The sequence below is a fragment of the Pezoporus flaviventris genome, unplaced genomic scaffold (assembly GCF_033815535.1).
Source record: "Pezoporus flaviventris isolate CSIRO_AGI_PZ_B2104156 unplaced genomic scaffold, CSIRO_AGI_Pfla_v1 ptg000026l, whole genome shotgun sequence".
Taxonomy (NCBI): Eukaryota; Metazoa; Chordata; class Aves; order Psittaciformes; family Psittacidae; genus Pezoporus; species Pezoporus flaviventris.
This window is the reverse complement of record NW_026892574.1, coordinates 618065-643884: the sequence shown is the minus strand read 5'-3', so window position 1 is coordinate 643884 and position 25820 is coordinate 618065. Positions and strand designations below refer to the sequence as shown.

General features: G+C 40.9%; 1 protein-coding gene and 1 long non-coding RNA gene across 10 annotated transcripts in view; one reads left to right on the top strand and one right to left on the bottom strand.

Moving 5' to 3' along the window:
* The window catches only part of DOCK3 (dedicator of cytokinesis 3), a 203559-nt gene that overhangs the window by 172858 nt on the left and 4881 nt on the right, over positions 1-25820 (top strand). For 4 of the 9 annotated variants that reach the window (XM_061458271.1, XM_061458270.1, XM_061458267.1 and 1 more), the window contains 14 exons: positions 3887-3973; positions 5623-5727; positions 9286-9427; positions 10685-10851; positions 11394-11480; positions 11940-12119; positions 13061-13144; positions 14372-14488; positions 15613-15734; positions 17203-17338; positions 17884-17965; positions 19902-20054; positions 23546-23664; positions 24572-24659. In XM_061458271.1, coding sequence (XP_061314255.1) covers positions 3887-3973; positions 5623-5727; positions 9286-9427; positions 10685-10851; positions 11394-11480; positions 11940-12119; positions 13061-13144; positions 14372-14488; positions 15613-15734; positions 17203-17338; positions 17884-17965; positions 19902-20054; positions 23546-23664; positions 24572-24659 — 1669 coding nt within the window. The remainder of the gene's footprint in view (positions 1-3886; positions 3974-5622; positions 5728-9285; positions 9428-10684; positions 10852-11393; positions 11481-11939; positions 12120-13060; positions 13145-14371; positions 14489-15612; positions 15735-17202; positions 17339-17883; positions 17966-19901; positions 20055-23545; positions 23665-24571; positions 24660-25820) is intronic. The other 5 variants (XM_061458276.1, XM_061458273.1, XM_061458275.1 and 2 more) reach the window with 3 other exon arrangements.
* Positions 1281-25243, bottom strand: LOC133271847 (uncharacterized). The gene is made up of 2 exons (XR_009744275.1): positions 24861-25243; positions 1281-1924 (listed from the first exon to the last, which is right to left on the bottom strand). It is a non-coding gene; the product is annotated as an uncharacterized LOC133271847 (long non-coding RNA).

The following is a 25820-nucleotide window of genomic DNA, read 5'->3' as shown; positions in this document are numbered from 1 at the left end:
TCTTTTGTAATAACAGTGCATATGGTTCTCTGCAGTTTCAGAAAGTCTCGGGGTTTTTCAGATTGCACTTGAATTACTGATTTGTGCAAATACTGCGGTCCTGCGCTGCCTGAGCAGGCAAAGATCATCTAGAGGCTATGTAAAGGAAATGAGCCTGTGTTTTTAACAAAACCAGGCGCTCCACGGATGCACTGAAGGGGACTGAAAACTTGACGGATGTAATTTCACTATAAAACTCCAAACCGATTATAGTGTTAACCTCTTGAGGGTTTTTCCCCACTGGATGTTTCTGGAGTTCTTTGACTTTGTCTTTTAATCCTCTTTTATTATAAATGGTAACCAGATAACTAAGTAATCCACTTAAGCAGTGTATATGTCACCCAAACTGTGGAAGTCAAAGATGCTGAGAAGCCAAATTCTGCTGCTGCTTTTCAGCACTCTTTCTGTTGCTGCGTAACAGGGAACAAACAGTTCAGGGAGTGGAAGAGATCTGCTTCCCTCACCTTATGTCTGATAGCTTCTTTCTGTGCTACCCTAAGATGGTCCCTTCTCACGTCCCAAAGACTGGAATGTGTTGTTCTGTGTCCTGTTGCATTTCTAGAGTTAAATTTCTCATGCTGCTCCTGGTATCTCCCACTAAGAAAGGAGGTCAAAGCAGCATTAAAAGGAAGTAAAAAATATCTGCATTTGTTGGTGGGACAATTTTCTCAGCACAGCAATGGGGTAAAACTATGGCCACAAGACTGCCTTGTGAGTCTGACATAAAGGCCATGCCAGTGGAGGACAAGGAGTGGTGGTATGGCCCATGGCAGGCCTGGGGCACTGCAGTGGGATGCAGAATTGAGTCACTCCTATTCTCAATATTGTTGGCTGCAGCTGTGTGCTGGGAAGGAACAAAGGTATTGAAAGCCCTTTTAGCCTTCACTCTGGTTGTGTGCTCCCTCCTATTGATTCCTGGTATGCTTTGAATTGGTTTCTGGCTCAGTCAGGAGAGTGTGCAGGTGCAGAACTGTAACTGAAGATTTTTATCTTTTTTTTTTTTTTAAACTCACAATTTTGTCTGTTAAAACTCAAAAGTTTTCTGGTTGAAGAAGACTGAATAGAACAGTTTGAACCCAGCTGATCATGCTTCTGGACAGCAGTAGCTTAAAAACTACACAACCCTTTTCTGTCCAGTTCACTGCTAGATTTTACTAACTAAAATTCTGACCAGCTCCAGTTGCAGCACCACTGTGTGTATTCTCCTTTGAGCCAGCCAAGTGCTGTGAGAGACCCAAAGCTGTATTTCCGAAGTCATTCAGTTTTAGATCGTGTGCTCCATACCCAATATTTAAATTTTTCTTGTGCACCCTCATGTAAATTGTACTTCCAAAAGAAATCTGCGCCCTGGGATGTGAGTAGATGTAAGCTGCACACTTACAGAAGCCAGTTGTCTCTATCTGTGCCTCTTTGTGTGCAGTCAGTAGCACTCAACTGAGAGTTCCTGGTGCCATAGGAGAAAGCTGCAATAATTGTCATATGAATGTGTTTTTCAAGAGAAGGACATGATATAGAACATGCAACCAGATCAGACCTCAGCAAGACAGAAAGTAGTGACGAGGGAAATGAACAGTGGAGACATTAGGAAATTATTTGAAGGGGGGAAGAACGACGCTCTGGAGGGAAGTGACGCTTGCACAGCACATGGAATTACATATTAACTTTCTAGACTGTGAGGATGGTACTCATGAACATCACAGATTTTAAAAGTGAGGATCCCAGTGACTCAGATACCCATTCATTCTTTTTTCCTTTCAAATGTCTTCAAACCCTTTTCTCTCTCTAAGAAGTTACCTGTATATTGTGTTTCTTTGCTTCTCTATCTCATGTCGTAGCTGCAGAATATCCAGGTAGCAGAGTGGATTTTATCTGTGTGGAAATCCAACTGAAACAAAGAGAAAGCCTGAGTTAGTGTGATGGGAATAGTATCAGGGTACATGTAAAAGAGCTGGTATAAAGAGAAATAAGATGTGAAAAGGAGCTTGAAAAGGTCACATCTTTAGGATCACCTTGAGGGAAGACAGCCAGGTAGCTTTCTGCTGCTGTCCACAAGGCAGATTAGAGAATTATATAGCATCCCATTTGGAAGTGAGACTCTGCTCACACTCTGTGTGACCAAAGCCATTTATTCTTGGCCAGATGTTTCAGAGAGACTTTCCCATTATTTCAAGTGAATATAGATCAGGTAAGGACTGAAAATCTGTGTGTGGTACCTCTCTAAAAAACATTGAAACCTGCTAAACAATGCAATGGTGCTTGTGTTTGCAAATATAAACATGGAACTGGTTACTGCTGTTGATCCCAATTCAGTGTATCAGTTTGTATGCCATGGATTTTGACAACTCACAGTGAAAATCCTGTTTGAGATCACAGATACCTGAGTAATATTGTGAGTAGTCAAGTACCTGGTCTTTTAGTTAATTTCTTGTAAGTATTGTATTTAGCTAAATAAACCTCAGGCTTCCCATCATCTCAAATTACTGTCAGAATATCCCAATTGATTCTGAAAGAATCTTCTATCTAGCAAATTCTTATGTAAGTTTTTGTAATTAACTGAACCTAAATAGATGTACAATCATTATTTTTGCATTTTTAGTTCTTACTAAATCCCTTGTTTTAATAAAAAAGTTCCTACATGTAGTAGTTTTGCTGTTCAGCAAATAGCTATTTGCTATTTGCCTACATGTAGTAGTATTTGCCGTTTTGCTACAATACTACATGTGGTAGTTTTGCTATGCAGAGATAAAAAGCTTTCCTGATGTTAAGGATGAGAGGCCAAACACTACAAATATGTGTGAAGTTTTGTAAAGTACTTAATACACTAAAACAGACAGTGTAGAGATTCGTTTTTAAATGCAGATACATGTAACCAGGAAAAGTATTTCCATATTGAGTGCTAATATTTTACATAATTACTGTTAATTGCTGTTACCAATAATTTACAATATTGCTACAAATATTCCTAAAACCTTAGGTGATAGTCTAACTCACACATTAATTTTGTTTTCACTGCAACAGAGTCCCCATTAAAACAACAGGCAAGTTAGCCCAGTAATGCATAAAAGTTAATCCAGTAGAGGTTCAACTGAGACCTTGGGGTTCCTTTATGTAAGTGTGGTAACAAGCAGTCAGTGCCCCCTAGAGGCTTCCTGTCTGCAAGATAAAGAGATGGAGTGATTTCAGATCAAGGTGTAGAATGAGCGCTTTAAGAAGCTAAGTGATGTAACAGGAGTCTTTCAGAGTGAGGTGCCCAAACTCAGTCTCTCTCTGCCTTACCTCTGAGGGTAATGTGTATGGTATGCTAGGGAGGATTTATTGTATGCAGACTGGAAGATTTTTTGCTTTCAGTTCTAAATACGGGTATTCACTCAGAGCAGTAATAATGGTCAGTTCTGAGGGTGTTCTGTCCGTCTATTTGAGTGTTTCCCATTGCTTGACAGTTTTGTGCTTTCAGTAAGAAGCAGCAGCCCTGTAAGTAGGGGAGCATTTTGCTGGGGAGCCCCAGCTCTGCTCCAGGGAGTTTTAGTGCAGAAATCAAAGGATATTGGGGGTAGGTTAAAGGGGTATATTATCTTTCTCTGCATTAAGTTCCCAGTCTCATGAATGAACTGTCAAAAGCAAGCAGTATGTGTGTGTGATTTCAATGGAACATATGCCTCCGTTACCATCTTGAAGAAGGAATTAATCTGATACTTAATGGAAACCGTTTCATCACACTGCATTTTCACATCTAATCCCTGGCATTTCATACCAGATGAATTCCCAAAATTGAGCTTCCATATTCCTCTCAGCTGCGCTGGCAATAACAGTCTGTTTGCTGTGAGTGTGATCTGCTTTGGTTTCACAGAGCTGGGAGTTTGGAATCCCGCTGTGCAGAGAACTGGCCATCCAGTACGAAAGCCTCTATGATTATCAGAGCCTCAGCTGGATTCGAGTAAGTAGCAGCAGTTTGTCTCGTCTAGTCCAACCTCCTGCTCAAATGGCCTGGAAACACATATTTCATTTTAATTCCAAAAGTATGACAGACAGCTTGTGTCTCCCTTGACATGAGAGGAACAAGAGAGAATGAAGGCAAACATTTCTGGTGTTCTTAGCAATTTACAAGAACCAGTAAAACCAAGCACATGATGAAATCAGGGCACATTTGCAGCATCGTGCAAGTCAAAAGTTCAGGTTGTTACTTAAAAGCTTTATGAATGTTAAAATATTTCATTCTGCTTTTGTCCCCTGGGGTAGCATGCATGTATCCAAATTGAAGATTTAGGCTGTGTGGATGTATTCTTATACACAGTGGTTTACATTCTCTTTAAAAGTCAAATTTATTCTTATCCAAATATACCTGTCTAATGAGGACTCATGAACTGCACTTCTGAAGAACCTGTTTTCCTCAGAGTGACCCTCAAGAGCGTTTAGGTGACCATCCTGGATGTGCACTTCTTTATTGTAGACATGTAGAACATCTTGTTGTACAGGAGATACCGTAATCATGAATGATGAGCAGGATAAAGGCTTAGTCCAGTTGTGAATCAAAGACTTTCTTTCCTAAAACATCAGTAAATCAGCTGTTCTTGCTGCTGCCTCATTATTATTTGGATCTAATCAGCTGGCAGATGAAGAGCATCTCAGCTGATCAGTAGAACCAGTTCACCTCATCCTTTCACTCACCTGTGTGGGACTGGTTTTCTGTTCAGGTTTCCTAAATCTGCGTTGCCTTGAACCAACTAGAATTTCTCCCCACTCTTTAGAGTTCTTCTCTGTGCCACTCACATCATTCAACACATCCCTTCACTTTTCCTGCAGTGATTTGGGGATTTTCTCCATTTTAGAACGGAGAGGTGTGGGAACCAAGAACAAAACCTTGATACAATGTTGGAACTCAGAGCTGCTGTTAGGGTTCCCTGCAGTGGAAGCAATGATGTCAAACTGCTGCTTCCCTTCAAAAAGCTATCTTTTTGCTATAATGAAATTCCTGTGAGCCTTTCAACTGAGATTCAGTTTGGCAAGGGGTCTTGAAATCCCACTCTGGATATAAATGCTAGCACAGTGCCACAAAGCTAATAATTGGAACTAGAGAAAAGTCCTTTTACTTTTTCAAAACCCCTTTTTCTTCCATGTTAAACCTACTGGTGCACAGAGCTGTAGAAGATTTAATTTTGTTTCAGTCTTTTTCATGCGCCTCAACTCAATTAAGGCGAACCCAATTGACTTGATGTAATTTCCCAGGCAGTGGTATAGATTTTGAGCTGTAGGAAAGAATAGGACACTGTGAGCTAGGCAACATAGATCTTAATCTCAGCTCTGCCATTAATTCTGCAGTGCTAAGAAGATTACATGCAAGACCTGTTTAATTTAAAATGGGATACAAGAAGATGATTTTCATATGTCATCTCCAGAAGTGCAGAATGAGTATGAGGATCCCATAGTCTGTTCCACCATGAACAGAGACTGTTTCATTAGTAGCTTTTAACAGAATTCTGGTCTTTTCATACAAATAGTGGGAGCAAAAGGGTAATGTGATGTCTCAATGTGTCCTGAGATGCTAATGTTTAAGGGTCTGATAGCAGCTATTTTTGTTCTCCACAGAAAATGGAAGCCACCTATTACGATAATATCATGGAGCAGCAGCGCTTAGAACCCGAGTTTTTCAGAGTTGGCTTTTATGGTCGGAAATTCCCATTTTTCCTGCGGGTAAGCCAGGCTTATGCAAAATCTGACAAAGCAGCCAGGCTCAGAGCAGCAGTTAAAGGCTGTGTACTTTCGCTGTGGAGATACGGTGTCTGCTACCCAGCTTATGTTTTTTCTCTGCCTGCACAAGTAGAAACAGCTTTCTGGCTGAACTGAAGGATGGGGTCCATTGGAAATGTTCTTGGGAATGGAGAGCAGAAGTTTGAGTCATGCCTGTGTGTATTTTTGACGACCTGCAGATGCAGCACAAACTGCCTCTATATTAAGCAAAACGCTGTACTGCAGCAATGCTGGGTCATTACTCAACTAATTTTCATCATCTCAAATTATCAGGCTTTAAAAAGTCTCACACGACAGAATGATTCTAATACCAGAGTGATGACTCTCTTACACTGTCTGCAAGCAAAAATTGCCTCTTTCAGCAAAAGCCTAGAATCTTCTCTGGCCATGTTCTCACTTTGAGCTTATTGTCTGCTGGTGCAAACAACATCAGCTGGGTCTGCAGTCCATTTTAAAAGTGCAGTTATCTTCTTTTTCTAACGAGGAATCAAAATGGACAGTTGCTCATCCCATGCCTTCTTGTTAGCTCAGAGCAAGGAAGGAATATAATCTGACAACTGCTGCAAGAGCCGTCTACAAATTGATGGTAAATGCCATCTAGCTTGACAGGCCAAGCTAACTTAGAGCGTGCTTTCAAGGACTGGAGGTGCATGTTTTGTGTTCTCTCTAAACAAGTAGCTTGTCAGGAGATGGCACCACTCGAGTTACACAGTAAGAAGCCACAAAAAGCCAAACTGTACCATTTTGAAAACTGTACTCTTTAAATTTCCCTCTGATTTGGGGTTGGTTGGTTTGGGGTTTTGGGATTATTTTTTTTTAACTAGAACTTAAACATTGGTGTTTAATTACAGTTTTTAAATGGAAGCATGGGCAGGGGAAATAAAGGCAAGTTGGAATTAACCAAGGTGAAAACACCAATGGATAAAGAAGTGGCTTCATGTTATTCAAGGGTGAAGAGTGCCATAATGTAGCAGCCTAAATGGGTTTGTGAAACATACCTGCAGAGGAATCTGAAGAAGTGACAGCTGTTACAGTACTGAGCAGTAGCAGCCCTTTGATGACCTCCATACAATCATAGAATCCTAGAATGGTTTGGATTGGAAGGGACCTTAAAGCTCATCCAGTTCCAACCCCTGCCGTGGGCAGGGACACCTTCCACGAGACCAGGTTGCTCCAAGCCCTGTCCAATCTGGCCTTGAACACTGCCAGGGATGGGGCAGCCATAACTTCTCTGGAAAGCCTGAGCCAGTGCCTCACCACTCTCACAGGGAAGAAAACTGACAATTTCTTTTTCATATCTAACAACAGATGTTTCATAAAATGAATGACAACAAAGTCGTTATGGTACATAAGCATTCCTACATTGGAAGTAATATCAGTGAATCTAACTTCTCTTACGATGTTGTGGAAGTTTTCTCTTGCACCCTTGCATGGCTGAGGTGCCCCACACCACACAAGTTTCCAGGGCGCAGCCCTCTGTGGAACAGTCTAACAACATGGGTACCAGGCTGGAGACATTAACAGTGAACATGAGCGTACATAATTATAATCCTTGTTAATTCTGCAATTATATTTGGTAGCAGTACTTCTGATAGCAGATTACTAATGTAGCAATCTCATTAAAAGTCATCCTCCTCCTTTCTCTCTCTAATGATCCATACAGCGCACACATTGCAAAGCACAGCCTAAGCCCATTAGCAATCACATCAGCATGGATCACACTGTAAAGAGATTGGAAGCAGCTATTCTAGAGAAGAAAAAGATTTACATGGATTTAAAATTTTCAAATGGATATGGGAAAATGATTTTAAATGATCAAATAACTCCATGTTCTTTTCTCATTTTTTGTCTATTGCTGTATAGCTTAAGACACAACATAACTTCTTTCTAAATCTGTAAGAACCCTTTGTCTAGAAATGCCATTGTTCATGTTTCTATGGATTCTGCATCTATTTCTAGCCTTCCTACATAAGTAAATTAAAACTGTCCATGTCTTCCACCTACCAGAAGTTCAAGTAAGACCTGACAAGCCACGTTCTGAGATCTTGTGTTGGCAAGTCTATTAAATTTAGCTTTGAGGTGTTTTCAGGGCATTATTTTTAGAATCACAATAACATTATTTATAGGCTTACAGTTTTCTGGATTGCTGCAATCAAAAGCTAAAATAGAGAATGCAACGCCATGAAGAGATTCACCTTCAAATATGGACTCACTCCAAATTTAATAATGGCTGCAGTGTTTGAGCATTACAGACTGAACTGCCAGGATTCATCATGCCATTTGTCTCCCAGTTCGTTGGTTGCTGTGAGTGATGCATACAAAGTGACATATGTCACAGCTGGAACATGAGATCTGCTCCATAAAGTTGAAATGCAAAGCCAAAGATAACTACACTCCTTGGCTGTGTTTCATGATGGGGTTTTGCTGCTTTCTCTTTGATTTTGCTACAAGATCAAGAACTGCTCGGCCAGAACCCTTTTCCAGAGCAATTAACAAAACATGATTGCATATACTGTAGCTTCCACATGCAGGAAATGGAAGGGGAGGAACTCTTCTTTGGTTTATGAAGGTGAAAATTCTTCCTGTACTTCTAGTTACTGCTACAGGTTTGAGAGTTAAAACTAGGGTTAAAGACACTTTAGGACAGACTTTATGACACTGAGGACTTTAGAAATCCTGTGTGTTGCTGTTCAAAGTTTGAGATGGCTCAAAAAGCATCGAGGAACTCTCCACAAGCGGTTTAATGCCTCGCGAGGCATATCTAAGTGAAAGCTTTCCATTACTAGCAGAAACAAAGTTTTGTTCATCAAGAGGGAAGTGCTTTTAGGGCTTTTAGTGAGAATTCTTGGTAAAGCTTTTCCGTATTACTCCAGTACAGACAGGGGAGTTCCTGAGGATGGATTGTTCAGCATGATCAGAGGAGGACTGTATGGCTGTGACAATACAGCAGTGATGAAGCAGTGATTTTTGTGAACAGTTTGTTACGACTCCTCTCTACGTATAACTGATAAATTGGTAAACGTATCTATCTCCCACTGTTCTATGGAATGCTGAGGACGTTTATCCATCTCTGGTGTAAATTGTATTTGACAGCAGCTTTCCCAGCGTAGAGCAGTGAGCTGGTGACTTGGTATTAAGTTTTGATTGATATGTTTCAGTATAGTCCATTTTAAAAAGCATCCCTTTTCAGTTGTCTGAAAAGCAAATAAGAAAAGACAATAGGACTGAATGCTGTGTGTGTATGGACCAGAGGCATCTTCCTGCTGAGAGGTCGCTGGAACAGCCTACTTATTCATCACTTCTTGATGAAATGCATTGTAAAGGAAAAGGAAGGAATTATTGCTGTATCAGCTGTGTTAAATGCACATTTTATTCTCACATTAGCATATTGACACCGTCATTTGTCTTTGGGTTTGAAGCAGCAAAATTTAAAGTGAGATAAAAGCCAACAGAATTTAACTTACTTTTAAGGAGATTAATTTATGCTTGTCCTTCTTGCAGAACAAGGAGTATGTTTGTCGGGGCCACGACTATGAGAGGCTGGAAGCCTTCCAGCAGAGGATGCTAAGCGAGTTCCCACAAGCCATTGCAATGCAGCACCCAAACCACCCGGATGATTCGATACTGCAGTGTGATGCCCAGTGTATCCTTCAATGATACGAGTAGAGCAGCTGTGGTGTTCACAGAGAAGGGTGGTACTGAGAAGGTCATCAACCTGGACACCTCAGTTCCTCAGTGCCTTAGGTATAAAACCATGTCCTATAGACAAACCCACACCCCTGTCTATAGCAGACATTAACTGGCTCATTGTGTTATGTGCTTTTGAAAAGAATGGTCATGTCTGCTTAGTCACATCCTTGTGTTAGCTTTCCGTCAGCATTGCCATAATGTGTGTTTTGTGTCCTTAAAAGTATTCTTGGTATCTTCTCGTGGAGAATATTTTGTTGGGAATGGATAGTCCTTCCAAAGTGTTATTTTCCACTGTGTTTTATTTTTCACATCAGTATTATTATATTTGCAGTCGCCCTTTTCCTTTAAACTGCTGAACCATTTCATACCTAAGGCTTTGAATCTCATTTCCTCTCACTGGTAATCAGCACTGTGATTTGATGCAACCAGTACAATTCTATATACATTTAATGACTGAACCATATAACATTTAATGTGTCTGCAGAGATTTGTGGAGATTTCAGTCATGAGGACGCTGCTTTTTGGCTTGTGTGACAGCAGCAAAGATATTGCACAGGCCTTTAACCATCAGGAAATTGTCATCAAGTGAACTCTCCTGAAATAGGCTGCTGTTTCCCACTTGTCTTTTGTAACACATGCTTTTCACTCTTTGCTGTATGACGCTGGTACTTTCATAGACAGCGGGGTATTGTATTTGTACTTCGGTTGGTTTGTTTATGCTTGCAGAGAGCTTCTCTGTTACGCTGAGGTTAAAGTGGTTCAATTAAACTGTGCTGTAAATTGATGGAATGAGGACACCTTTGGTTTGTAGACAAAGCTGAAGTATCTACGGTGAAATCTGTCAAACAGAAATATTATTTAGATACTTAAGTGCATTGACTGAAGTTTCTGCACAAATGAGGCACCTAGCTCTAATAAAACTGATAGGAACTGGGTATTTTCCCTGCTTTAGGTATTTTGGATGTCTTACTACATACTCTCTGCATCCTCAGTTATTGTCCTCTTTGGCTAATCTGGCTGTGAGGTACTATAACTCTCTAGACTCTCCTAGGACTCTACTCTAGCATTCTGTTGGATCACTTGCAAAGGAAGAGTATTGGAAAATGCAGAGGAGCATGACTTACTGAATTCACCATCCTTTTTGTTCCCACAGCAGGGATAGCTTTTCTGTTTGATGTCCTGTGGCTTTCTTTGACTACCTAATTTACAGATCTACAGATCTATGCAGTGACTCCCATCCCAGACAATATAGATGTGTTGCAAATGGACCGTGTCCCTGATCGCATAAAGAGCTTTTACCGAGTCAACAACATCCGGAAATTCCGTTATGACAGGCCCTTCCACAAAGGCCCAAAGGACAAGGAGAATGAATTTAAGGTAGAAGTAGTGAATAAGCAGTGTTTAAGTGTTTATCTCTTCAAGGCAAATACTGTCTTGTTATTTTATGCTGATACAGCCTTTCAAGTAACCCTGATTTGATGGCCCGAGATGCTGTAGTAACTCAAATAACAAGTAGCTGTTGCATCTAAAGGTTACACACCTGACCTGATAAAAGCATTTAGTTTAAAGGTGAGTTGTTGTAGTGGCAGGAGGAATGCATTTTCAAGCAAGGATGGGGCTTTCTCATTTGGCTGGATTGTTTTTTCTTACTGCCATATCTATGCCCACAATGTCATCTTGGTTCCCTTGACCGACCTTTAAAAATGAATGGAGATCTTGAATGTGTTGCTTTAGAGCATACTGAATTCTGGGGTTGTTGTTCCAAGTGACTTTCAACATGACATTCTGCAAAATGAGTTACTGCTCAGGAGGTTGATGTATTCTTGTGTGAACTTTACCTACTTAGCACCTCTAGTAAGAGTACAGATGATGTGATTGTGATTCACCTGGTACCTCACACCCTCAATTACTCTTTGCAGAGCTTGTGGATTGAACGAACCACTCTGACCTTAACTCACAGCTTGCCTGGGATTTCTCGTTGGTTTGAAGTGGAAAGAAGAGAGCTGGTAACATTCATAGTTACTGTGATTGGGGTTTGAAATGATGAGTTACTGAGAACATGGGATAGGCAGCTTAAAACTCCTGTGGCTGAAATCTTGCAGTTTAAAATGATGAAGTTTACCAATGATTAAGTATGTCCTTTTTCTACCATTTAGTCTAAAAAATTGCTGAACATAACCAGGAGAATCATGTGAGGGAACGTCACAGTATAATGGAGACAGTGCCAAAAAGATGCAATAATTGCACCATTGCCATGTCTTCAGAATACAGAAAGAAGCTGTCACAATTCGGTGACCTGAAACACAGCATTGCCAACAGTAAAGTTTATTATGTAGCTTATTTTGTACAAAGCAGTAAAAACTAAGAGAGATCACTGAACAATCCCAGAGTATCATTTCATTACAAGAAGATAATAAATCTCAGTGAAGTGTCCATGGAATAAACTATATTTTATTGCCTTTGAGGTTGAAGTAAGTCCTTTGGAAAATGCCATTCAAGTGGTTGAGAACAAAAACCAGGAGCTGAGAACACTGATAAGCCAGTACCAGCATAAACAAATGCATGGTAACATTAATCTTCTCAGTATGTGTCTGAATGGAGTGATTGATGCAGCAGTTAATGGGGGAATTGCACGGTACCAGGAGGTAAGCCAGGCTCTGCTTCCATATTTACTATCACCTTTTGTCAATTTTATTTCCACTTCTGTTTCAAAGAGAGTATGATTTAAGAAGATAAGGAATTTTCACCTACATGATCTAAATATGAGGTCAAAACCCCTATTTGATGATTCTGCATCAGTGCATAGCCACATGTCAACAGGAGGATCCAGAGATGGAGCTGGAATATTGCATTACAGTAGGTGCAGTTGACAGTGGAGTTTCTCAAGAATGAAACCTGGCTTAGCTGAAAATCCTCACTTGGCAGGAAAGAGTGAAACAGGTTGTTTGTACTGCTTACATTATACATTTATTTTGCAATACAAGCATGTAATGGGACTTATGGTAATTGAGACTGATTGGGCCTGTAATCAGGAAAACCCACCAATTTGTGTGACTCAGCCCTTATCTTTGGCTAATTTCAGACTCACTGTAACCCTAAAATGATCTTACATGCAGTATGTTAGTGGGCATCATCTTTGGCAAACTGTTACTTAAACTCTGCATTGCAACAGGTAAGTCTAGGGTGAAATACTGCAAAATGGCAGCAGTGGTCCAGGGGTGTGGGACACATCTTCCCTACAGAGCTGTGAAGAGAATGCTCTCCACGCCTTACATTAGTAGCCACTCAATTCCTGTATCTTTAGACAGTTCTGTGAAGGAAACTATATAAAATTCAAATAACTGGATAATACAAGGCTCAGGGTTATTGCTTATCACTGTCACATGGAGAAACCTGGTCAGATCTTCATCTTGGTTGCTAAAACCATACTGCAGTTTTACCCAGATCCCGGAGTGCTGAAAGCTATAAAAATGAGCTGCTGCTGTTAGCTTAATGTATTTAGTTTTCCTTTTCCTCTCATCCTTGACACCAAATTACAATGAATTATCTTCCAGTAAGCAGAAGGCTTTTTTCCCTTTTCCTACAGGCTTTTTTCGATAAAGATTATATCACAAAGCACCCTGGAGATGCAGAGAAGATCACACAGCTCAAGGAACTCATGCAGGAGCAGGTACTGGTTTTCAGATGCAAAAGAACATCACCACAGTGTTTGGGTTCATCAGCAGTCAGTCTAGACATATCAGATCCAACTGATTCATTCAGAAGCAAACAATTTTGATACAGGAGATCTAAAAAATGGGGAAGATAGCCAAGGAGTTTATGAATAAGCCATTCACCTTATGGGATGTGAGGTGAAGCTCAGCTTGAAGTACATTAATTTTGCTGTCTCCATTTATTATCCAGTATGAATCTTGCTACATTCCAAGCTTGCTGTTCATTTTTGGCATTTTGAGTTATGTCTTCCCAATAAATACCAGAGACAGAACAGGTCAGGCTTGTGCTTAAACTGGCAGAGTTGCTTAGGGAGGCTTAATGCCCGTTTATATGCTCTGCAGTTTTATTTTTCTTTAGTGTGTTTGTGACCTATCTTGATAGATAAAGCTAGCTGGATGCTGTGATGGGAGCGAAATCAGAAAATCACATCCCTCATAACTGACAGTGTGGCAAGATATACCCCATTAAACAGTGTGTCCAAGTCTGAACAGAGCTGCCTGGCCTGTTTCTGCAACAAATCACCTAACTGCATTTCAGATTTCCCATCTGTAAAATAAAGATAATGCTTATCTCCCTTCAGTCCTCAAGAGGATGTTTGAAGATTAATTAGTTATTGTTTGTACAGATTTTGGATCATGTAGGGAATTATATACATCTTCAGCCTACTATCATTGCTATTTTCTTTCATCTGAGAGCTTATATAATCTCATTCAACCACTAGAATTGTATGTTTAACCTCCGAAAAAGTGACCTTTGAAAATAGATAATGAGCAACAGAAAGAGTGACTGTGCATTGTCACTGCTGCTGTTCTGCTTGAGTATCAGAAACTCCTTTTAGAAGTCTCTGTTGGCAACTTTGACCCCTTCTCTGACACTGGGTGGAAGGAATTTCCTCTGTGTGAGGATGTAATGCAGTTCACTCCAGAGGAGAGAATCAAGCTGGTAATTTCTTACAGTTCTCTCTTAACGTAATCCAACATGACATAAATGTGCTTGTCTCACAAAGTACTTGCTGAAGTACTGTGAACTTGCCAGGCCTCCTTAGGCTTGCTTCATTACCAGCAGCCTTGTAAATGAACTGTGGCATATTTTACAGTACTCCCTTGCACACTGACAGAGCTGCAGGACAGGCTCTTAGACGCAAGTTATTTGGGTTTGTGATGTGATGTTTTCTTTTTACCAGGTACATGTCTTAGGAGTGGGTCTGGCAGTCCATGAGAAATTTGTACACCCAGAAATGCGTCCCCTGCATAAGAAACTCATAGACCAGTTCCAGATGATGCGATCCAGTCTGTACCACGTAAGCTGACATACTCAGAGTTATGATTTAATGTCTGTTAGTGGCAGTAAAGTTCAGAGTAGAACTGGGCTTGAGTCAGCGTTGCTGAATCTACTGGATTGCCAGATTATCAAAAGAATTCTTGATTTTTGTGCAAGAAGGAAGTCTGTACCTAGTCTGTATGTTAATTTAGCCTTTCATTTAATCTAGAATTTGAAATGTTTGTGTGACCTTGATTGTGCCACAGAACAATTGTAAAGCTTGGGTTTAAATTACTGCCTTACACAGCAGAAAATGATGTAAAGCAGAGGAAAAAAGATTAAAAGAAAGTGTTAGATGTTGAGCTGTTCGAAAGAGCTGCTGCAGTTTGGAGAAGCATGACATGGATTAGGCCCTCCAGAAGTGTTTTTGTGTAGACAGCAACAGAAATTCCTGTTGGAATTCCTCCAAGAATGGTACCTTTCCTTCTATGTGTGCTCTGCTGTACTTAAGTATTCTGAGACAACTATACTCGAGACATCTTTCCCAGATGGGTCTCAGACATCTGCAGCGCATTCTCCTCTTCTTGGTACAGTGAAATCTTTAGGAATACCTAGATGCAATCTTGACCATTATCACAATCAAACTAAAGGGTATCTTTCTATAATGTGAAAGAATTATCTTAAATATGTCTGTTAGCACTTTACTTTCAATGTATTTTCCACGACAGCTTCTAACTTGAAGGCTTTCTCCTCCACTTTTAGAAGTGAACACTGTGTAAGGAGGGCCAGAAATAACAGCACCAGAATTTTACAGTGTGGCCTTTCTCTTTCAAAGCAGATAAGATCTGCAGAGGTCACAGATGACAGTTTTTGTTCACTACCTTTCTTGAGAGTTTGGGCATGATCTGTATTGTTGAGTGCACATTCCTTTGTTTTGGAAAATGCAGGTGGCTATAATTTTGGCCACATTATGCCTCTATTTTTCTCCTTAATTCCTGAAGCAGTGGCTAGAAAGGGTTATTGGAAATAAACAGAATGGGGTTTTAAAGCACTACAGCTCTTTATCCTGTGGAAATAAGGACATGGAAACAGGTAAGGACTTCTCTGAGAAGAAAACTCGTAATTTTCCATGACCAACTTAGCTAAAGTATGTTTCCTTTGTAGGAGTTACCAGGTTTGGATAAGCTGAGTCCGGCCTGTTCTGGCACTAGTACACCACGCAGCAATGTTCTGGTTTCACACGGCCCTATGAGCCCAGAGAGCATAAAGCTGGTGCATCGACACAGGTACCTTGGTTTTCTTTGACTGAAATATCCAGGATCTCTGCACGCTGTTAAGACTCAAGGATCCGAGAACTGGCTGTAACAGTACTGCAAGAGGAGAATGAGTTTTGGCAGAAGTTCCTTGTGTCTTCATTCAGTGCTAATTATTAAAGTTTGAGGAGTGGAATAAAAAAGTTGAGAAATCCAATTTGCAGTAAATGCTACTCCATCACTTACTATAGAAGCAGAAACAGACATCTGCTACTCAGACCTTCAGATTCAATCTGACTTTGGAGGTTCCACCTTCTCTTAAGCGAACATCAAATAAATAGGTCCTTACAAAAAGAGTATTTTATTGCTTGATTTAGAACCCAGCTCAATATGTGCCCATTTTTAAGGATCAAAGAATGTTCCTATCGTTGTTCTTTGTAATTCTGATCAAATCAGAACCCAAATATAAGAAAGGCTGCTGAGATGTTTTGCATAGAATGCCACAGAATGGCTCAGCCTTCACAGAAACATCTGAAAACGTGTATGCTTATTCAAACTGAATACCATCTATGAAAACTGAGATCATGATGGAGGATAAAAATTGGGATTTTCAGGGCAAAACAGTGGTTTTGTATCCAGCCAAAACTGATTATTTGGAGTTGTTCCTATCCATGCCAGTATGACAAACAGTGATGGGAATGTCACTGAAGCTATACAACTTTAATTGTACTTCAGGTTGGATTTCTCTTGGTGGTCTTCCATGGCTTAGCTTGTTTCAAAGCCTGGCATGAAAAGCTGTGGAAGCTTGGTCTTGACACCATCCAGGATGGTGTCATTCTTTTTGCTATTAAAATTGAGTAGCTCTTACCCTTTAGTGACTTGGCAGCTGACAGCTGTCTCTGAAATTTTCTTCTCCAAAATTCCTCACTCTGTAAAGCCTTTTTCAGTTCTCAGAGCAAACAAGGGAGATTCTCTAGTGTACACAATATGTATTTGTGTGTGTGGTGACAAAGAAAATTTGATTTCCTGAGTGAGATGAGGGTGCAGCCTGCACACCAGCTGGGCTGTATTAATTTACTGTCAGCTACAGAGTTGCCTTCAACTTGCTGAGGCCCAGCAGATGCAAGAAGGAAAACTGTATTTTGACCTGTGTGTCTTGTGTTTGGCTTCCTTTGGCATGTGTTTTTGAAGCTGCTCCCACTCATCATGCATCAGCATTAAAAATGAGAGTGCTTTCAGAAAGCTCTGTTATAAACAAATATGCACCCAGCATCATGATGGGTGGCTTTTATTCCAAATTCTGCATCCTATGTTGTCTTACATATGACCTTATCATCACTTACTTCACATTTACGGATTTGTTTAAGCTTACTTGGCCTGATTTTTAAAAGCATCTGACACCTAGAGGTGACCTAAAGCATCAGGTAACTGTAGGTACTTACAGCTTGTAAAACACAGGTTCAAAAAATAGGCCTTTGTTCTGTCTCTGGTTTTGTTCCAGCCCACTGAACTTGCTTGGTTCAGTCCGACACTCGTCATCCTCTCTGTCATCCCACACCTCCAGTGAGACAGGAAACCTGGTTATCCTAACAGACAGCTCTGTGGGGGAGACTGCTGAAGACATGTACCACATGCAGGTACAGCTCCAGCACAGGCAGCAGCGGCTGTCAGAGACGACACAGAACATGCTCTGGAGGGTTATGGTTAGGAGGAGTACACTTCACCTACACACATACATTGGATCTGCCCTGTGATGTTTTTTTCAAAGGGCTGAACAGGTAGAATCTAACATTGGTCAAAAAAGGTAACACAATAACTCAGTTACGTTTGCTTTGGGGGGAAACACTATGCAGATCTGGTGGTCCAAGATCATACTGTTGCCCTCAGAAAGTGAGATTTTAGTTGGCATGTTATTTATCTGACCTGTTCTTATGCAGTTAGGATTCCTCTTGGTTTGTGGGAGGGTGAAATAAGTCCCATAGTCCTGAGTGCTAATCGGTGGCCTGCACCAAAGCTGTTTCCTAGACAGAGGATGCACTGGGTGATCGGAGGCAGGTAAATATCTAATGCACTGATCCACTCAGTCCTCTCTCGATGATTCCTCTGCCTCCTGCAGCTTGTTTACCCTAACTCCAGGTACCAAAGCTCAGTCACCAACGACTCTGTTTTGTCCCCATCCCAGGCTAGCCCTTCCACCTCAAGCCTGAGCTCCACTCACTCGGCACCGTCCCAGATGATCAACTCTGCCCCTTCCAGTGCTCGAGGTAAGAACGGATGGGTCCAAGTGAAGGGTTAAGTGTCTCTGCAGGCATTCCCTGAACTTGGCAGCAACAGCCAAAGACCACCTACACTGAGATACACTGCTGTTTCTCTTTTGGAGCTGTAAATGCCTCTTCAAAAACTGTTTCTTAAAAATTGCTTTTCATTCTCCAGAAATGAATTTAATGATTTATTATTTTTTTTCAGCAGTATTTTGGAATGTATCTTTAATACATGCTGGTTTCAGGCAGTCAAATTTCATAATGATTTCCATTGTTCCGCCACAGCACTGTGCAGGCAGTCAGGAGGAAAATAAGAATAGTCTTTGGTACAGTAATTAAAAGAAAGAGAGAGATCATGAACACAAAGGAAAAAAAAAAATCATTTTCTGCATTTAATGAAATTATGGCACAAAATAGAACTTGAGACAGTTTAGCCAGAAATATGTGTATACAAAAGCATAGGTATACAATGAATGTTGAAAGATAGGAATTTTAACTACTGCCATTAAAGAAGGGCTTCCCCGCTGGGAAATTCTTGAAGAAAGGAAAAATGCAAAAACAGACTCCAGGGGTACTCATAATGGTTCTGCTGTTACAGTAGCTGGGCTTGATACTGCTCATCATTTTCTTCCCAAGGCTCAGAGCTGAAGCAAAACCATTCTGTGCAACTGCCTGACTTTGGTAACTTCCGTTCAAGTTTTGTTTCCTCTCATTTCCGATTCTCAACTGCAGGTTCGCAAATTTCTCACCACTTTCCACAGGCATCTGAGGAAGGTATCCAGGATATAGACAGAGATATAGGCTGATATATAAATCTTACCCGTTTTTTCCATGCAGGAGAACTGTATGTCTCCTTATGGACAGAGAATACAGAGAAGGGCCCTTTCTCTCAGGCCAGCTCAATCTTACACTGAAATCTTAATTGACTGGCTGTTGTTACGACACAAATGCATCAAAGCGATTTAATTTATGGCTCAGATGGAGTATGAAGGTGAGAAGTGGACATCCTCAGGTAGAGGCAAATAGCTTCACAAATTACCAAGGGCTAGAAGGAAAATGATGGCAATTCATATAGTGAAGTAACCAGATGAAACTGGCACAAACAGGAAAGGGAAAAGGGGACTGAGTACAGGGCTGTCATGTCAGGAAGATGTCCTTAAATGGATGTGCCTCAGCTGGCATGTGAGGTCTGAATCTTTAGGGGTTTGGTGCTCACAGTGACAGGCTGTGACAGCCTTTCTGAGCTTGACGACCTCACAGCATCACCAGCTTCCCTCTTCACTGTATTCTTTGTTCTTGCTTAGAAAACAATGCTGAACGCTACAAAGGGTATAGTGCTGATGAATGAGCCAACAGCACCTCCCAGAGATGAGAACTAGACACTGTAAATGACCACAAAGAGAAAGCAATAAGAGAAGTAATGATTTTTAAAACTAGTTCAATATATGTATCTATTTTATTCTTCACTCTTACTAACTTGTTTTGCTAGCCTATGATACGACATTTCTTCTCTGCTCGTTTTGTTCACTTTTAAGTTAGGTGAGCACAGCATTCAGACGTTACCCACTGACAGTGGGATTTCATGTCCAGTAAAGTCCCAGATGCTGTGTTTCACACTGTGCGAGTTTACTACTGTGGTTATTACAACACCACTGTCTGGAATGGAGTTGTCTGTAACAAGATAAAACCCTTACACCTAAGTTCCACTGTGGTAATAGAGCTTTGTTTTTCTCCTTGGTGATTTTTCCTTTTGTTTTGTTTTTCAATTGGGTGAATTTAATGGTTGTGAAAATGAGAGACCAGTATCATAGGCTGGAGCAAGGTACTTCAGAAACCTTACATGTGCAGCTCTGTCAATGCACCTCTATCCTTTCTTTTTTCTTTTTCTTTTTTTTTTTTTCCTTTTTTTTGGTATTTATTTATATTCTTTTTAATTTAGTGCTGGTGAAAGGTGCTGGATTGACACCACTGGAGGCTGAAGCCCTCTATTTACCCACAGAGCAGATACAGCATGGGCGGCAGCCGTGCAAGTTTCCCCACGCTGCCCCCACCAATGTGCCTCATCTCTGTCCTGGAGGGACCACCTCTAGAGGTGAGAGGATAGTTCAGTCACCATGACCCATCCAATCCTTGGCCTTTCTGCTGAGACTGCCAACAAAGCTACGATAGTCACGATGCTGCAGCTAAACCGCATTTCACATGGGAAATATACGAAGGCCCAATGATTTATTTTGTACAGGCCACCTAAATTTACTGACTTGGCATCTTTGTCACCTGTGGCTTTAACTTGAGCATGGTTAAGTAGGGTTTCTAGGTTTTTTGTCAGGTGCTTAAATGCTTCTCTCATTGATTCAAACATTAGAGATGAAACCCGACTATCCTTTTATCCAGATATTTATACCACCTTCTCTGTTTAACTACAGAGTCCTTTCTGGAGCTCGGCTACTAGCACTATTCTGAGGGTATCTTTATAATACAGATTAGTTCTATAAGTCACCAAAGGAAGCCATGGCTGTTTGTAATAAGAATCCAGCAGATATTTAAATCATACTTCCAATTCTTCATTTCCAAAACATGACCCTTTCACTGATGTTTAAAACAGCAACACAGCAAATGATTTGGCCAGTCCAAAGAAAATAATAAAGCCATTAATCCAAAATTTTTAAAGGATACTTATCCAGACAGCAGATTAATGACTTGATATCACTGAACAGCAGATTAAAGCAGCAAACCTTACATTTGTTGTAATGCGCACAAGTTAGAGCAAAATTCTTAAACAGAATTGTAATCAGAATACAGTAAGAACTTTCTAACCGTGCTAATGATAAAGGCATTACTAGTTACTGTTTCAGATGAACAAACTTCTTCCCTGTTAAGAAAGCAACAAAGGTTTTGAATGGAGAATCAATAAGAAATTCAGAGTTTGGTTTGGCTTCATTTGAGGTGACTCATAAGGCAGTGCTCTAACCTTACTGCAGTTAAAAGATTGCATAAGCTCATGTTTGTTAAGCAGAAATTGTAATACAAAGCAGCCTGGCAAGAGCTAGGAATTGGTATGGGGGTTTTCAGTAACTTCATTTAAAATATGGCTGGGACTCCTCCAGTTGCTCTAAAAGCACTTCCCACTTGACACTAGATGACTCGCCTCTTAAAGCATTCCTACTCCTTCCTCAACACAGGCCCCTTTTCAAGGTGTAGGAAGAGTCCTGGTGTCTTACTCAGCACTTTGTAAGAACCCATGTGCTTACATTAAAAACTTCCTTCTTAAAGCAAAAAAAGTTATGATTTGGTGCAGGAGAGAACTGTTTTCATAACAGTAATGAAAATGATGCATCAGGAGAAGGGATTCATTGATTTTGGAGTTTAACTACATTGAGTTTCAGTTCTATTCCTTAGAACTGATACTTGTCACAATTAGATTAGCATTTTCATAATTAAAAAAGAAAAACTACCTCTGCTTCACATAGGTTTTTCTCTCATTAATAGTACATTCAGTGCAGCATGCATGCAGTGTACCAAGCTACAAGCTAAAAGGAATAAGCCCTGATACGTGCTGCAGTGTCTTATATGGCCACTGGCTGCTCTGGAAACTTTTAAAAGCTTTTTTGACTTTGTTTTTTAAGTCCAACAGTCTGTGAGAGGAGCCATGGTAGTTGTGCTCACTTTCTGGGCAAAGAAGCAGGCCTGATTATTAATAAAAGCTTCAGTTATAGCCACTCCTCTCGTGGCCCACAATTCAAAAGTATCAGTACTTCATTTTGGTTGCAGACTGGATACTTGGCATAATCTGTTACACTCCTATAGCTATAGTTATTTCAAATTTAGGGTACCAAACAGCAGAGCTGTTTTGTAAACTAGACTGCCACCTTACTTAGCACATACGGGATTTTTCAGGTCATGCAGAGCAAGGTCTGTGGAAACTATAATCCCATACAAACTGATGGCACATAAAGGTGGTTTGCATCTTAGATATAAAAGAACAAAGGATATCAAGATAAAAAGGAAAAGTTTACAGTGTAGGTTGTGCTGTGACATAGTTCTGGGCACACCTAAATGTTCAGCATCCTTACATTGGTCATGCAGAAACAGGACTATCTGTGATGTGTGAGTAAAAGAGACTCAGCATAAAGCGTTAACACTGTGTTTTCCAAGCTGATGTTGTATATAAGAGCAAATAATGTTGTCTAATTATGTTTCTGTTTTATGTCTGGGGAGAAAATGAGTTCGGAACTAGAATGCAGATAATCTGCGGCTGTTCATGTCGGAGTGGGGGTGTAGATTAATCTGGGATCTGCCACCCCTGATGGAATTGTTGCAATTGTAGGACCTTATCCTGCATTCTGCTGGACACATTGTTCCTTCCACTGTGTGCTGAGTATCAGTCCCCAAAACTGCATGTTTGCTTTTGCTGGGGTAAAAGCTGCATTAACCAGCACCAATGCCTTTGCTCATACGTTGGAGTGCTGCGCAGGTAATGCGTGTGGTTGTGGAAAGTTTGCAAAGCAGGCATGTATTCCCAACAGCTGGCATGGCTCTGTAATGCGCTGTGTGCTGCCATCTGTTAAGTGCGTGTCTGTGACGCAATGAAATTAGCAGTGCAAATTAAAGCTCGCTCCAGCAGCTTCAGAACATCAATTCCTGCCTAATACTGTGCATCCCAAGGGATGCATGTATCAGTAATATCAGAATTCAGGAAGTCACTAATGAGAATCATTCTCTTGGGAAAAATCCATTGTCAGCTGTTGCATATCAGAAGGCATATTGTTACATGACACTTACCTTGAAGGACGCAAGTCCCAGGTAATTCCACATGCCAGGAAGCTTACATTAAATACCCCAACATTTTAAATGGCAACTATACAGATAACTAAGAGTTAAGTCAAGTATATTCCTACTAGCTAACTCTAAGCACTGGTAAACGTCCTGCTGTCATAAAATGGCTCAGATACCAACATGCTCAGCAGTACTCAAATGTTACCCAGCAGCATTGTAAGCAAAGCGCCACCCACATTTATAGACAATTCTGTTTACTGCTGGGTTTTGTTTTGCTGTAACAAAGAGGAAGCTGGCCAAGGTATCACCACCTAAATGGTAACACCTCAGACTATCTCTACGAGAACTGAGGAATGAAGTAGCTTCCTGTAACTTCCTGCATCTACAGCTTTTATCCCTTTCTCCCACATTCAGTCCTAAAATGCACAATTTTATGGAGTTCTGTAACTCTGCAACACTTTATGGAGCAAGGGAGTATTAGGCATTGTACAGCAGCTGATTCCACACAGGTGCCCACTTTTTTTTTTGTCATTTAAGAGGAAACACTTTCCAACAGACAGCTAGGGACACATGCATCTTATACCCTTCATGTGGTATGTCTTTAGTTGTATATAACAAGCCAGTTGTTACCTCATCCTCGTGCTATGCACCCCACCAACAGTTAGCTGCTTAGTGGGCTCAGCACCATGTTTTCTTGAGTCCTGTAAGATCATCCGTGTGAACAAAGTGCAAGGAGGAGTAGATCCCTGGGCATGCGGAGACCTGGCTGTTGTTTGTCACGTGTACGTGATTGCTCTCACTTGTTTACAGGCTCTCCCTCTCTACCAGATAAGTACCGCCACTCTCGGGAGATGATGATGTTGCTGCCAGCCCATCGGGACCGACCCAGCAGCGCCATGTATCCCGCAGCTATTATGGAAAACGGACAGGTAGCAGATCTCATTTCTGTCAGTTCAACCCCTGAAACTGTGACTTTTACTCTCTCTGACCACCTTAAAGCTTCCCTTTTTATTTCTGGAAAGCACACCACCTAGCTTAGGATCATTTTGCAGAGGCAATGCAACTTTTCATCCCCTAGAGCCGCACCCTTTTGTAGTCAAGTGCTACAAATTGTAATGACTGAAAACTGCAAATACATCCTGTGAAAATGGACTCTTCTTACTTCCCAACTTTATCCTGTGAGCCCTGATCTACTGCAGGTAGTCACACCATTTTATTGATTAATTTTTCTAGAACCATGGCCATCCTTTGCAGTCTAGCCTCAAAGTTGATTCTGAATAGCTTTATCCTGGTTTCCAGAGGCTGAAATAATATGCTGATATAAGGTTTCCAAACAGTCTGTGCCTGTATCTACTACTTTCTCTGGACAAGCTGAAAAATTAAAAAGTGCCTGCATGTAAGCATTTTAACTTAGCCCTGGCGTGCACTTTTGAAGGGAATCACTTCAGTTCATATCAGAGAACTCCCTCACAGCATGCAAACCTCAGAGCATGCACACTCAGTTCTTTCAAATGATACCAAAGCAAAAGGTGAGCTCCATAAGGGCACATAATGCATTCGAGCTAATAATGGGCACGAGACCAGGCCAAACCTAGTTTGAAGTAACCCCTCCAGAGAAAACAAGCGTCATGGCACATGGGTCCTCGGCACTGTTACACTCTCTAGATGCACTAGTGTTGCACTGCAGTACCTGCTAAGGTAGACACAGCCTAAGGCTCCCATGAATATTTTAGTTAAGAAACTTTGTTTAAAAGAAGCCTCAGGGTTCTGCACAGCTGGGCTGTAACTGGTTTCCTTTTTATTTTACTTTTCTTTGCTAACTTTGTTCTCCCTTAGCCTCCAAACTTCCAGCGCGCCTTGATCCAACAGATGATTGGACCATGCAAACCGTGCAGTGATCCCAACCTGTCTGTGGCTGAGAAAGGTACTCTTTGTCCTAGTTGGCATGCATGCTTTCTAAAATACTATTCCTCTGTTCACGCTACAGCAAGTAATGAATGGGCTTTTGCATCTCCTGGCAGAGTGCGTTCTTTCACATTGTTTTAATTAACAGTTTAATTAACTGGGCCTTCTGCCAACCTCTGGTCATTTCAGATCATTCACACAAGGGTGGAGTTGCACAAACCTCTTTATTTCAGAAAGCTTGTTACTGAAACAAATCCTGCAGCCTTTCTCCAGCAAAACTTCCAAAGCAGCACATGAGAAGCTGTCTGCAAGAAGAGTGCAAGATTTGGACTGTACTTTAAAATCATGAGAGATACTGCTTTTTTAAATACGCATTTATTTTCCCAAATATTAACATCTCCTGGAATGCCTTTCTGGGGTAGTTTTATGTGTATTGAAGTTTATTATTAGGAATGTAAACTTTCTTATCTCATTGCTTTGAAAAAAACAGGCAGAGCCCCCGCAGAGAAAGAAATGTGAAAGAAGACCAAGAGTTGGTTTGTTTGGGGCCAGAGAAAAAGAGGAAGCTTGTGAAAGGGGTGGCATGGACAAAGTGATAGGCTCAAAAAAAATTACCTAAAAAGCAGAAAAGAGCAAAAATTCCTGAGTCAAAATCTGAGGCCAGAAGGCTGCCCCAGCAGGCAACAGTCTCATGTATTGCTGGGAAAAATGGTACCTTACAAGGTCTCTAAGGCCAGGAAAAACCATCGCAGCTCTCTAGTCTGACCTACAGAATGCACTCCTCCATGAGACTTTTATCAGTAGTTTGGTTTCAGTGACTGTGCCTGAGCTGAATTGAAAGAAAAATTGAAAACAAAAATCCAAATTTTATTTTAGGATTTCTAAAAACTCAGCATCCACAACTTCACCGGTGTCACAGCCTTATGGAGCAGTCCAGCCTGAAGCCAAGAGCCAGCCTACAGTTCTGACGAAATGGCAGAACGATGGCTTGATGACAATAATAAATGATGACAACGGAGTTCAGAGTAGGGGGTTAGGGGTGAAGAGCTCCATCTTAGCTCAAGTGTTAGTTTGAACTGAACATACAACAGAAATCTTTTTACTGGACAGGAGAAAGATCTAGAAAAGGAAGTAAGTATTTATTAGCTCTCTGGGAAGAACACTTAAATTTGTATTTGTG